The 14,741-nt window shown below is 34.6% G+C and overlaps 1 protein-coding gene across 2 annotated transcripts in view; it reads left to right on the top strand.

Annotated features, from left to right (window-relative positions):
• The window catches only part of Otogl (otogelin like), a 122,607-nt gene that overhangs the window by 54,497 nt on the left and 53,369 nt on the right, over positions 1 to 14,741 (top strand). Inside the window, exons 26-27 of one of the 2 annotated variants that reach the window (XM_027929578.2) lie at positions 6,535 to 6,669; positions 12,308 to 12,457. In XM_027929578.2, the coding sequence (XP_027785379.2) occupies positions 6,535 to 6,669; positions 12,308 to 12,457 (285 nt within the window). The remainder of the gene's footprint in view (positions 1 to 6,534; positions 6,670 to 12,307; positions 12,458 to 14,741) is intronic. The other variant, XM_027929595.2, reaches the window with a different exon arrangement.

Below are 14,741 nucleotides of genomic sequence, written 5' to 3'. Positions count from 1 at the left end.
TGATCCTCAGCACCACATAAAAATAAATAAATAAAATAAAAGTATTGTGTCCATCTACAACTAAAAAAATTTTTAAAAAATATGTCATAAATGTGTAAAATGCTTAGATAGTGCTCGATATATAATGATGATCTATAAATATCAACCATTCTTCTTATTATTAACTTGGTTTGATGAATATAAATATGATATGTTAAACCATACACTGGATTATGTATTTTTTGTGATGATAATGAGAGATTATTCTTAATTCTAGAAATGCTACTTTGAAGATATACTTTGGTAAGTTTTAGTCTTTAGATATCTGATAAAATCCTTAAAGTCTCTCACACATGTAATATATTTGGATTACTTGTATACCTAAATTTTATTTAGATACCATTGAGGCCAGAACTAAATTTCTAAATGAAAAATGTAAGCTTTAGAAAGGAGCCACATAAGAATACACTAAATGACATTTTTCTCTCCAGCAAAATAAAATGCAATTAATGCATATTTTTTTTCTGGGTATGGCTTTTATTAGAGGTGTGTGTGTGATCCTTCATCAAGAAAGTAGACTACATCCCTATATCAAGAAAGTAGACTGTTATTTTAATTTTGTATTAGTTACATTAAAAATAAAAAAGAACAGTAAAATCTATACTTTCTAAATGGAAGCAAAGCTTTTGCATATATTTTAAGCTATTGAATTTCCCCATTAGTACTTATCTCCTTTAGGAATGATTTTAAGTTTTTTTTAGAAAAAAATTCTGGGAATGAATTTGATAGTCATACAGAGAGGATGGTAAGTACTTTCCTGTGGGTTTTGTGTGTGTATATACGTGTGTTGTTTTGATTATTTTTGAAGCATGAGGAAGGCGAAATAACAAATATGCATTCTATTCTATCTTTATTTGTGTTCTTCAAATAAGCCACATTTTAGCAAGCAATTCCATTTTAAAATCTTCTCATTCCTCAAAATGTAGATAGATCATAAACTCTAAAACTTGAAAAGATACTTAATAGTTTATAGATTTGCATGCATACACAGATTTCTCCTCAAAAACTTTCAGATTGACTTTGTATCTAATTCTCATTTTCTTTAATATATACGTGCCTTTGCCTCTCCTTTAGGTTACTTCTGCTTTTGACTTTCTGGGTGTGTGCTCTTTGAGTCTTTTAATATCTTTTTTGGTTTCCTCTCTGACTTTTGTTGCCTTTTCTTCTTGCATAAGCCCCCATGACGGAGTTGGCTCCCTCAGGGTAAAGACCAAGTCTTTAGTAACCGTTATTTCACAAGGAAGGAACACCCGGCTGGGGTATTGAATGTTGATGGAACTAACTGTGTATTCTTGGCTCTCTGCCCTTTCATCCTAATGCCTGGCGTGTTTGTCCACTCCTACCATCTTAGCCATACCTGCAGGCTGATGCGTTCCAAGTCAACAAGTCACAGCTCTGGCCCTCAACCGCAAGGCTGTCTTTCTGACTCAGATTTACAATAATACATCTTTCTATTCTATAAATCTTTCCACTACTCATCCTGTCACCATGTCATTGCTTACTAAGAACCTTAGTGATGTCCAGTGAGCTGCCTCACAGTCAGGATGCCTTTACCAGTCCTTTAGAAGTCTCCATTAGCCCCCTCTCTTCTCTATGTCTTTTCTCAGGGGATTCTCTGTATGTGAATTCCTCTTCTCCCTCAAAGAGATGTTTCCAGCTCACAGTCCAGTCCTATTCTTACTGTTCATAATAAATTATAATTATACTAGCAATTTGTTATTATCCATGGGAAATTTCACTAAAATCAATAAAGCCAGAGTCAGGCCCCGAAATGTTTCAGGACAAATTAACCAAAACATACTTGGTAAGTTAAAAAACACTTCCTTTGGTCATGAAACATGGTTACTGCTTATCAAAGACAAAGTTGCCAATGCAACTTAATTTTCACAGTCTTAAAATATGATTATGGCAAATCGAACCCCACAGTGCTTGAGTTATTTTCTGCCTTAATTTTTCTTTGGTGGCATTTTGGTTTTGCGTACTCCAAATGCCAAGAGCTGTTATGAAGGAGCCTTTCTTCCTCTGGCAGAATCAGTATTTCCTTTGAGAAGCCAGCACCTTTCATTAACTCTGCCTTAGTGTCAGGAGTCACCACTGTGAATGGTGGATTTAATTCTTTCTTCCTCCTCAGCCAGCTCTCTTTCCTTTTTGTGTGTTGATGAAAAATTCCAGGCTTTATCTTTTTTTTTTTTTAATTTTAAAAAATTTGTTCTAATTAGTTATACATGACAGCAGAATGCATTTCAATTCATTGTATATAAGTGGAGCACAACTTTTCATTTCTCTGGTTGTACATGATGTAGAGTCACATGACTAGTGCAATCATACAGGTAACTAAGGTAATGATGTCTGTCTTATTCTGCCATAATTCTTACCCACCCCTCCCTTTGCTCAATCCAAAGTTCCTCCATTCTTCTCATACCCCACACACTCCCCATTATGGATCAGTATCTACTTATCAGAGAAAACATTTGGCCTTTATCTTTGTTACTTATAACACCTTTTTGTCTTGTGAAACTGGTCTTTTATTTCTTTGGGCCCTAATTATCAAATTCATAAGTATTTTCCAATGGACTCTTAAAAAGTTAATATTTAATTTTATTTTAAAAACATATTGTTATTTGACCTCACATTTGAAGAGATGTTTTCAAATAGTGATTGTGCAAAAAACATTTCAAGTAGGTTTTTTCTTATCTCTGAATTGTGTGTTTTTAAATGTAACCAAGGTCAGGGACAGACCACTTACCCTAATTTCAAAAATGCATATTCTCTGACCTTTTATTATTGTGGAGGTTGTTTGATTTTGATTATAAATAGCACATATAATAGAGCAAATTATTTTTTAATGTCTTGAAACAAATTTAGGAAAAAGGTCATAACTATTTCTTGAAGTAAGATATGGTTTAAGAGAAAAAAAAAGATGAGAGAACCCTCCACCAAGTCCCCCAAACACCAGCATCTTGAGCTATGCTATGAACTCAAAGAAAAAGGTACTCGGTGACTTCAGTAGAAATGGGCAGCAATTATTTATTCCAGCTCCCAGATTTCAGAGCCAAATGCTTCTTCTATGAAATCTATGACAAGCCCCCTGCACAGCTAGGTTTTATGCCATTTGTTCTAGATGAAGTTTTTCAGTTTTCTCTTCAAGTTATACTTCAAATATTCGTTGCTCTCCTGAAGCCTCTAAAAACTTTCCTAATTTCATCACTTTCAAATTTGGATACATTGAGTAGTTATTACACAGTATTTCTTTAGTGTTTGCTATAGACTGGGCCCTAAACTGAGAAGTGGAGGAACAGTGATGAGTGAAAATAGATGTGGCCTTCCCTTATTTGAACCTCAGGTTGGTGGGGGAGAATTGTTTTTCATTTAATTACAAAATTCATGTAAAATCATTACTGTAAAAGTGAATAATTACCTAAATGCAAAAACAAAATTCAATGAAATTTTAAAAATTTCTTCTTCTTTTTGTCTTGAAGTCTCTGTTTCCTTGCCTTCTCCAATGTAAATTTGCTGATTCTAGTCCTTTGTCTCTGATTCCCTCAGTCTTCTCTGGTGGCTCCTTTCTCTATTTCTTAAAACAATGGGTCTCACAGGTTCCATCTTTCCACATTTTTGTTCTCCACAAAGCCCTCAGTTGCTTGGGATCTCATAAGAACTTGAAGACTCCAGACACAGTGGTGCACACTTGTAATCCCCACAGCTGAGGAGCTGAGGCAGGAGGATGGCCAAGTTCAAAGCCATCCTCAGCAATTTAGTGAGGCCCCTAAGCAACGCAGTGAGACCCTGTCTCCAAAAATGAAAAAGGGCTGGGGAGGAGTTGGGGTTGTGGCTCAGTGGTAGAGCGCTTACCTAGCATGTGTGAGGCACTGGGTTTGATTCTCAGCACCGCATATAAATAAAGATCCATTGACAACTAAAAAATATTAAAAAAAATAAAGGGCTGGGGATGTGGCTCAGTGGGTAAGTGCCCCTAGTACCAACCAACCAAACAAACAAACAAAATCTTGAAGTTTTAGACCCTGTTTTATTTACTTATTTGTCCTTAGACTACTCTATCAGCAGAGGCTTCTTTTGGGGGTAGTTATCCTTAAAGGGGGTTGGGTTATGACAGGTACAGAGATGGATGTGGAGTATGATAATATACCACCTTGAGAGGTGCTGACAGTTCAAGTTTTGAAATCATTTGGAGGAATATTCTCTATTAAAGTTTTCAGAAAAAAGAGAACAAAGAGTTTTGAGGAACCCATGTAACACATTGATATTGACCTTTTCCCTTCACTTTGTAATCATTACTTACTATGTTACCTAGCAACTCGGTGGCATTATTTCCAAACCTAATATTAACTTGAAATAAATTAGAAATGGAAATTTTAAAAACATGACTCTTAGGCATTTCTATTCTTTCAAATTTCTGTCAGTAGAACATGCTATTGTAAGGCAGACCCTATAATATAGATTATTTCTTGACATCCCTGATTTAATATAAAGAATGAAGCTAACATTAAAAAAACTTTAATTAATAGCAATAGAAGGGTAATGACAATGGAAAGCCTTTCAGCCAGTTTTTCTCATTCTTCCATCTAAATAACTCTTCTCGAGAAAGAACAAAACAAAACCCCGAATTATATATTTTTCTTCTTTGAAAATAATTCATAAAAGCATAAATATGTGGCATTTTTTAGTAGTACAATGTCATATCATCTTAATGACCCTTATTATTTTGCTTTTCAAAATTTTGGCAAATGCTTTGCAAAAGAATTATCAAAGAAGATCCAAATGCTCTCAGCATCTATCAAAGAAAAATGGGCCACATAAAGACATATTAATTACTCTGTCAGCACCATTCATTAAAAACCTTTTCTCTAGGCACTATGCTGCAGTGATACTAATCAGTCAGGATGGATTTTGCCAAACTAAAAGATATATTGCTTTCATATTCATATTGCTAGTGATGTGAACAACCAAGTGTGGAGAATTTACATGAAGACCTATAAAAGTTTCCAAACCTTTTTTCTCACCATGAAGTTAGACACTGACTTACCTGTCTCACAATGAAGCCTCAGGAAATGTTTGTGGGCCTTTGAAACTTGGACATTGAGTCCGAAGGGAAATGTCACATTCCTTTCTTTCCTTTTGATGAAATTCTCCCATGAGTTAGCGAAATGATTTCTACAAGGCAGTAGTTTTTAACTTTTAGGGGTATCAGGACTGCTTTGGAAATTGGACAAAAACCATGAACTTTCTTCTGAGAAAACTAAATATATGGGTTAGTTAGTGAATATGTTAATTAGCTGGATTTAATTATTTCATATTGTATACATATATTATTTCATCACATTTTACCCAGGTATATGTAATTATAATTTGCTAATTGAAAATTAAAAATTGAAAAAATACATAAGGATGTGTAATATATGTAGTATAATTTTTATAATAAATTTCTGAGGTCTGCCAAACCTAAGAAGCCCATTCATAAAGGTGGGCTTTAGAAACTCTGGCCTATAGAAAGGATCTAAATAGACCTTAGATTTAGAGTGTGTAAGGCTAAGTGATGTTCTTTGAAACTTATAATCCCCTAGAAAGGTAGCCTAAAGCTTACTTTTCTCTTCAACAATTGCTAGACCTTTCCTAATTTCTTTACTAGAAATATAAAAGTGAGACAAAAAGATTAGGGATTTAAATTCTGCCTTTTAGTTTTTAAGAGACATTGAACAATCAGTTAATCCCTTTTAACCTCAGTTTCCTGATATGTAAAATGGAGATAATATTACATTCAAAAAGTATCATAAGAGGGGCTGGGGATGTGGCTCAAGCGGTAGCGCGTTCGCCTGGCATGCATGCAGCCTGGGTTTGATCCTCAGCACCACATACAAACAAAGATGTTATGTCCGCCGAGAACTAAAAAAAAAATAATAATAAATAAATATTAAAATTCTCTCTCTTTTAAAAAAAAGTATCATAAGAATTAAATAAGGTATCATACATAACACTCAAAGCAAACTCTCAAATAATATACATTATTTTATTTATTAACTGATTCCAAGGGTTTTGTATCTATTTTAATTTGTAGTCAATAATCATTCAGCCTGAAAACTCCCTAAAACCAAGCCTTCTGCTTTATTTTACATATTGTTTAAAATGAAAATATTTAAGATTTTCCTAACTGCCTCATTGTCTTGTTGAATATTTACTGATAAAAAAAATGACAGTTGTTGATAAACTTGAGCTACAGTGACTAGATGTAAAGGAAGCTTTGCTAGAATAAATGTTAACAGAGGCCTTAGAGGTAAGTGTTTAGGATTGAGCTCCTTTTCCATAAATTTTTTCACATTGTTAGATACAAATAATTTTTATTTTTATTTTAAAAGCAAATTGTTTTTCAATTCCAATGCAATATATTATAAATCTTGTTCTTCTTTAATATAGTTTATACAATAGCTGAAGTTATATATTGTGTGTATTTATATTAATGAAATGTTTTTGACATTACAGAGCACGGATGATTCAGATATATCTGTCATTGCCCAGAACAAGAAATGCTTTGACAACAATATTGTTTGTTCTAAAAGTGTTTTGATTTCAGTTGGGGACACTGAAATTTACTTGAACGATACTCCTTACAAACAGGTTAGTGAACTATTTCTCTCAGGATCATTTTAACTTGCCCTAAGGATACTTAAAATAGAGAAGAAATAATTTAGGGTACTTCTTTCTCTAAGTGGTTATGAGATCAAGACTTTATTTGGTAATTTTGTGTGTGTGTGTGTGTGTGTGTGTGGCTTCATAAATCACACACACCTTGTCTTTTCTGTTTATACTCTACTTTTTTATTATACAATTCTTTCCCCATGTCTTCCTTCCCTAGCCATCAACACCTATTACCTGGATTCCTTCAAAAGCCTACAAACTGGACTCCTGGTATCCAGTCTTAGTTCCTCCTCTCTAACCCAGCCTCACACACTGCATCCAAAGTGGTTTTTCTAAAACAGAAATGTTTATTCATTCCCACATTCTAAAAATTGAAGCTTTTCATCAATTCTCCACATGCTCTAGGTTCTTTGACTCATTTCTGGTTATTCATGAAATGCCATTGCTTCCACCTGGATCTGTCTTTCCAATTAACTTACTCTGGTGCAATATGTCTTCATATCTGCAGGGAGCTCCTCCTCACTCTTGTTAGATTATGCATCACGGTTAATGAAACTTTTTGTTTCCCCAGTTGTCTATGAGCTATGCGAGTACTGGTGTCACTGTCTCTATCATTTATTCTTTTTTTCCTTGGAGCCTGCCTGGATTAAAAGAATGAAAGTTTCCTTCATTCCCTCACTTTTTCATTCACTCATTCTTTCATAATGTCTACTATATTCCCAAACCTGTGCTAAGTAATGAGGCTACAACAGTGAGAAGATACTGCTATGCTTGCCTGTAAGGAACTTACACTCAAGTAAATAAGGGTGTGAAGTTTGATATGCCAGGACTCAAGTCTATAAAGGTCAATAGAGGAAATCTTGGAAACAACCTAGGATGTTTATAGTAATTGTTAGGGGCATATACTTTGTAGTCAGCCAGGACTGACTTAGCACCCCTGTCTGTCACATGTGAGCTATGTCAATCTTGTTAAGTTCACTTAACTTCTCCAAGCTGTTCTTTCTCATCCATAAATTTGGGATGATTATAGTATCTATTTCTTAATTTCATATGAGGATTGAAATGAAAATATGAAATAGTGGATTTCAAGGAATGGATCTCCTCTTCATCCTTCTCACATTTGAATACTCAGAAAGCATACTCTGGATGAAATGATTTGAATGAAATACTAAAGGATGAGTAGGTATTAGCTAGACAAAGAGAAGGATGAAGATGACAATATAGAGGAATGATCACACTTAAAGGAGCAGAGTTGGAAGATGAAATAGTATATCTAGATAACTGCAAGTGATTTAGCTTGATGGAAGCATAGCATATGGAATAATGGATGAAGGATGTGGCAAAGGGATCCAGGAAGAAGTGTTCCAATCAGCGGGAGTACTGGAGGCATAGCAGCAAAGGCTGGGGGAAGACTATGAAAGCTCTTGAATGACATGAGATATTTGAACTTCATTTTATAGGTAAGAAATTGACGAAAAGCCTTTAAAAGGTGGCCTCTTCTCTGAGGTTTCAGAACATTTTCTCTAAGCTTAATGAAATCTTCATCATTAAAGTCATATGGAACACTTGTTATAAATGCTGGTTTTCTGTGTTCTGTCTCAGTATTTGGGATGTCTTAGGTTAAAAATGAAATTGTATTTTAAGTTGTACCCCAAGTACTTTTGCACACTTAAATTTGAGAACCAATACCCTGGAAAATAGCTTACATCTCAGGTAGGAATGTTGATATCAACTAGGCAGCAGTTAAACTTTGGGGGAAACAGTTTCTGTAGTCATGTTGAGATCTTTTTGAAGTAATTATAGCAGTTTGGTATCGCCATCAACTGGATATTCATTTATAGGTTAAAGTTCTAAGAGCAAGAATGTTTTTAAAAAACAGAGGAGAAAATAGTAAATGCTCTTATAAAGACAGTTTGACACATTTTTGAAGTGGTAATTACAGATTTGTTAACTTTCAACTTCTAATTTTCACCCGAATGCAGGTGTTGATGAATTTCCTTTATATAGGTCCTGAAGAATGACATAAGATTAAGAAGAGTCATAAAAATAGTTTGACCCTAATAAATCTCCTGCTAATATTTTTTTCTTGAACATCAAAAGTGAAAATAAGTACCATTTATTTTATGGACTGCTCATTTAGGAAAAAGAAAAAAACCCTCATTTAAAAATATAAATGCACAATTCTAATTTAATCAAATATATAGAATATAAGTATCTTATTAATTTAGTCAAGCTGTACTTTATTATCTTTAAATGGCAATTCTTTTTTGAAAATATTTTTTGTTAGTTGTTGATGGACCTTTATTTTATTTATTTATTTACTTGCAGTGCTGAGAATCAAACTCAGTGCCTCACACATGCTAGGCAAGCGCTCTACCACTGAGCCACACCCCAACCCTCAAATTGTACTTTAAATGTTTTAGTTATTTAGGTTTCTATTATATCTTTCTAACATTGGTAGAGTTTGTTTAAATGGCTATAATTCTCATTTGGAGTGAAGGTCTATATTTTAGGCAACTCATAATACCTTATTCTTCTAAAAAGGAGCATTATCTAGTAATCTGAAAAGTTCGGAGTACAGCAAACACTTTTGACCTAAAAGAATTTTTCTTAAAATAAATTATGTTACCTAATGAAATGAAGCATTTCATCACTAAAGGCAAATAGAAAAGATGTGCTTTTGTATGGAGATAACTGATTTAAAACCAACCTGTAGGGGGAAGACAATACATTCCAAGACAAATAGAATAATATAAAGGTACTGAAAGATGCAATGAAAACAATAAAAATAGGTTTTATGGCAAAGAATGACTTGGAGGCAGAGCCAGTTACACAAAGTATTGGTTTTAGTGAAAAATGAAAATGTGAGGACCTTTGCTCAACACAGAAAAAAATTTTGTTTTATGGTTATCACAGTGTTTTTCTATTTATCACATAATGCTGTGCTTAGTGGGGCGCGGGGGACTCATGGGCTGAGTGCAGACCTTTGCAGGCTGATGGCCTTGCCCCATCGGTCCTACTTAGCGCTTGGCTCCTTGTGTCCACCCCCAGCTTGCTCTGGCTCTGTACTGTGGGTGGAGTGCAGCAGAGACACAGGCAGCTAAGAAACAATTCCAGGAGGTGGGGGATATCAGGACCTGGAAGGCAGGCATGACAGCCTCCAAGACACTGGTACATGCTCATTGTCCCATTGAACTTCACTTATGAAATATAAATTCAAAAGTAGAATTATTAGAATTTCAAGATGGCAACTACAGAGCATCCAACCTCAAGTGAGGTGACCCTTCTGAGCATGGGTCTCACCATTACACTGTCCATATGCTCACCAATCCAGCCCATTTGGGGAGTGAGAGTTTTGTGCAGGCAAGTACAAGAAGCCTCCCTGAGGAGAAAGCATATGGGTCACAGTTGATGGCAAAGAGGTAATCATGCCAAGGTCTGGGAAAAATGGTTCTAGCAGGAGGAGTATCAGATACATAGTAGCTGAGATGGTAGGAGGTTGGGCAAATTGGAAGTGCAGAAAGGTCATCATGGCTAGAGTCTAGTCACTGAAGGGAGAGACTGGGGAGTGGAAGGATGTGAGGCTAGGTGGAGCCAGTTAACAATGTGTGTGGTTATATCCAATGTATTCTGTACAATACAGTAATGCATGCCTGTTATAAGTGCAAACTTGGTCTAGGAGACTGAAAACTCTTTATGTATTTGACTGATTTTATTTCATTTGCACTTTGAAATATTTGTTGAAAACCATTGTAATGTAGTATTCTCAAACTATACTTTTGTTATTACTTTGGTAAGAAAAATGAACAAAAGATTTCATATCTCCTTCCCATCTTTCTGCTTCTGAATAAATTAGTTTTGTTTACATTGACATAACCATGCATTTTTGAAGTTATCATATGAGTTGATGTCAAGGTCATATTCAATGTAGTAACATTTAAGATATAGCTGCTGTTTACAAAAATATGATGTACTTTTTACTCAATGCTAAAGGTACTCTAAGTCAATTTCCCAATGTGTCCCATCTATAATTTATCCCTACTTTTACCCTGTCTAGTAGGTAAATTATTTTCTTTTAATGTACAAACATGGTCTGACATTGCCCTGTTAAAAAGACTTCATAGACTACATTTGCTCTGTTATGGGTAACTTGACTGCAACGGGTCTTGGACTGTGTTCATCATGTAATTCATACTCTAGCCCTTTATGCTCTTTTTTCATATTTTTTATTATTAGTTGTTCAAAACATTACATAGTTCTTGACATATCATATTTCATACATTTGATTCAAGTGGGTTATGAACTCCCATTTTTACCCCATATACAGATTGCAGAATCACATCGGTTACACATCCACTTTTTTACATATTGCCATACTAGTGTCTGTTGTATTCTGCTGCCTTTCCTATCCTCTACTATCCCCCTCCCCTCCCCTCCCCTCCCATCTTCTCTCTCTACCCCATCTACTGTAATTCATTTCTCCCCCTTGTTTTTTTCCCTTTCCCCTCACTTTCTCTTATATGTAATTTTGTGTAACAATGAGGGTCTCCTTCCATTTCCATGCAATTTCCCTTCTCTCTCCCTTTCCCTCCCACCTCTCATCCCTGTTTATTGTTAATCTTCTTCTCATGCTCTTCCTCCCTGCTCTGTTCTGCAGATTATGCTAAGTGAAGCTAGCCAATCCCTAAAAAACAAATGCCAAATGTCTTCTTTGTTATGCTCTTCTTAGTTCTGGACAAACCTTGGATGTTCTTGCCAATCAGACTTTTAAAAAGCCATTTTTTCAATTTAGAATAATTTCTTCTCCATTCTCATTTCCAGCCTTCTTTCCTATGCATGGCTTTTTACAGACCAGTTCATATACCAACTCCTGCAAAAAAGCCTTCTTAAGTCCCTTTGATGCTAATTTGACTATTTGTGCTCTCCTGTCTCCTTGTCCACACATACCATATATGTATGTAATATGTGTGCATGTGCATATGTGTGAATGCGCGCGCGCGTGTGTGTGTGTGTGTGTGCTTTTGTTCTTATCAAATTCTATATTATAGAGAAATTTTCACTGGATTGTGAATCAATAATTTTGTTTTTCAAAAACAAATTTGAAAAAATTTGTTTTTCAAAAAAAACAATAATTTTGTTTTTCAAAACATACTTGAGAATGTCAGTAGACTATCTTCATGCTGTCCTTAACTACTCACAAATGTGAGCAAGACCAAATTTCTCTTCTTTGCAGGCAAGGTCATATGGTTTTAGTTTTCAGTCATTTATTCATTACTAATGTAGGGTCTTCGACTCAGTAGGGTCTTCCCTTAATGTCCTCTGTGGTCATACCCCATAGCTGAACTACCTTTTACTTTTGTCGATTTATCCATGTTGAGCCATCTACTAGTTTGTGTCTGATTATCACTCTTAAATATTTCCTATTTTATGCAGTTGGTTTTTCTTTTCTTACAGAATCAGAAGAGACATGACCTAGCAACAATACTAGTTATTAGGATAGCTAGTTGTTAGGATAGCTAGTTATTGGCAGATCTTCACTTAATTAACCTGTTACAGTTTGGTCAGATAACATGATACTGTTTTTACTTCTTTCTCTCTCCCTCCCTCTCTTTGGAAGAAGCGATCAGGTTTTTTTCTGGAAAGTCAACCTACATATCAGCTCTGGAAGGCTGGGCACTACACCGTGGTGTATTTCCCAGAGAAAGATATCACTATTCTTTGGGATAAGAAGACAACTATCCACATCAAAGTTGGGCCACAGTGGAAGGTCAGTCAAGCAAATCTTTAAAAAAGATACGGGAAGTGAAATTACATTTACTTGTTGATGTTTGGAAATAAAAATGATTGATGTTTTCCTTTAAAAACTAGGTTGTATTTTCAAAATTACTAATCATCTCCTGTGAAGAAGAACTTCATTAACCAAGGTGCAGTGCTCGTGTATGGTTATTTTTGACTTTACCTTACAGTATCTGTTTTCCAAGGTTACTTAAGTCAGCTGCTTTCTTCCCTCTCCCTTCAGTTTGGTTATGTGATTTGTTTGTAATGCAATTAGATTCATTTGTTACAATCTATTTTCTATATGGTGCTACAAACTCTGAATATCTCCATAAGTTTACACACAGTAAAATTATAATAAAATATTATTAAATTACTCTATGGTTCTATGGATTTTGACCAATGCATGGAGGCTGGATCCACCATCACAGTTCTATGTCTTTTCAACCCTTAGCCCTACCTGCAAAGTCCTGGGCAAGCACCATTCTATTTTCCATGGCTATAGTTCTTTTGTTCCCAAATATAATATGAATAGAATTGTTCAGTTGGTAGCTTTTAGAGTTTGGCTTCTTTGACTTGACAAAAATATATTAAGATTCATCTGTACTGTGTGAATTAATAGTTTGTTCCTTTAAAGTGCTGAATAATATTTTGTTGTATGAATGTACCACAGTTTGTTTATCTATTCATGGTTGAAGATTCAATCTGATTGCTTATAATTTTTGTGATTTATGGTTTTTTTTTGTTTTTGTTTTTTTGGTACCAGGGACTGAATTCAGGTGTACTTGACCACTGAGCCACATACCCAGCCCCATTTTGTATTTTATTTAGAGACGAGGTCTCACTGAGTTGCTTAGCATCTTGCCACTGCTGAGGCTGGCTTTGAACTTGTGGTTCCCCAGCATCAGCCTCATGAGCTGCTGGGATTACAGCTGTGCGCCACCACTCCCAGCAATTTATGTTTTTAAGTAGTTTTACAAGTCATTGTCTGTTAATTATTTTCATTAAACTTATTAAATTTTAATTTAAAATATTAAAATTTGACTATATAATTTAAATTCATATTTTAAAGATTTTTTTTAAGCATTGATATATCTAAAAACATCCCATTAGTTTGAAATTGAGATGCATGAATATAATCTGTGTCAAGTTAAAAAAAAGTTGGGATGGCAATATCATACTCTCATAGAAATATAAGAAAGAGGGGCTGGGATTGTGGCTCAGTGGTAGAGTACTCACCTGGCATGTGTGGGGGCTCTGGGTTGCATCCTCAGCACCACATAAAAATAAATGAACAGAATAAAGTTATTGTGTCCAATTACAACTAAAAAATAAATATTTAAACAAATTAAAAAATGTAAGAAAGATACATCTGAAAAAATGTTTAATATGCTTATATTTGATGTTATTTTATATTAAAGCCATAGTCTTTCTATTTTAAGGGGGATAAATCCCCAAGACCTGTTCCTAGCATTGCTCAAATATTGCATATCTTTCATTGATTTGACATATCTCTAGTGGTTGCCATCTTTCTTCAACTCACTTCTCTGCATTCTTCTTTATGTATTTTCCTTTCCCTGCTTTTTGGAAACAAATTATTTGTCTTCCTCCCTCTTACTGCTGCCTCAGTTTTTAGATGAACTTTAGATAGAGGTGGTTTCTGAGAATAGAGGCTCCAGGGTAGTAAGTGGCCCTTGATGGTGACACTAGGGTTATCAGCTTTGCTGGAGATAAGGACAGTCTACTGCACCATTAACAAAGGGCTGAACAAAGAGTTCAACAAGTTTAAATTCAAGGTTTTAAGGAAGAGTTTCATTGTTTTGGACCATCATCCACGTCCTTCTCCTTTATAGTCTTTTAAGAAAATCCAGTAGATATTATTGGTATGAACAGCCCACATGGGTATTAAAATACCACTTTATGACTCATAACAACCTAAGTTATCTTCATTGTTTTAATGTTACCAAATTTTAAACATATCAGTCAGTGGGCCCTTCATCATTAAAAGATTTATATTTGTATATAAATTATATATGTATACACACATCTTCTTGGATGTGTATGTATAAATGTGTATATATTATGTAATGTATGATTATATTTTAAAAATTTGTTATTAATAGTATCAATGCTAAGATGCTGGCAAGTATAGATAGATGAGATTGGGAGGCTGATAAAATATTTTTGAGAAATTAAATTAATTTCAAATATAACTAAATAGGTATGAAAATTCACTTTCTTCAAAACATTTATTTTAAAATTATTTTTATATAAGT

The sequence above is a fragment of the Marmota flaviventris genome, chromosome 3 (genome assembly GCF_047511675.1).
Source record: "Marmota flaviventris isolate mMarFla1 chromosome 3, mMarFla1.hap1, whole genome shotgun sequence".
Taxonomy (NCBI): domain Eukaryota; kingdom Metazoa; phylum Chordata; class Mammalia; order Rodentia; family Sciuridae; genus Marmota; species Marmota flaviventris.
Note: the sequence above shows the minus strand (reverse complement) of the source record. Positions and strands in the feature narration are given on the sequence as shown.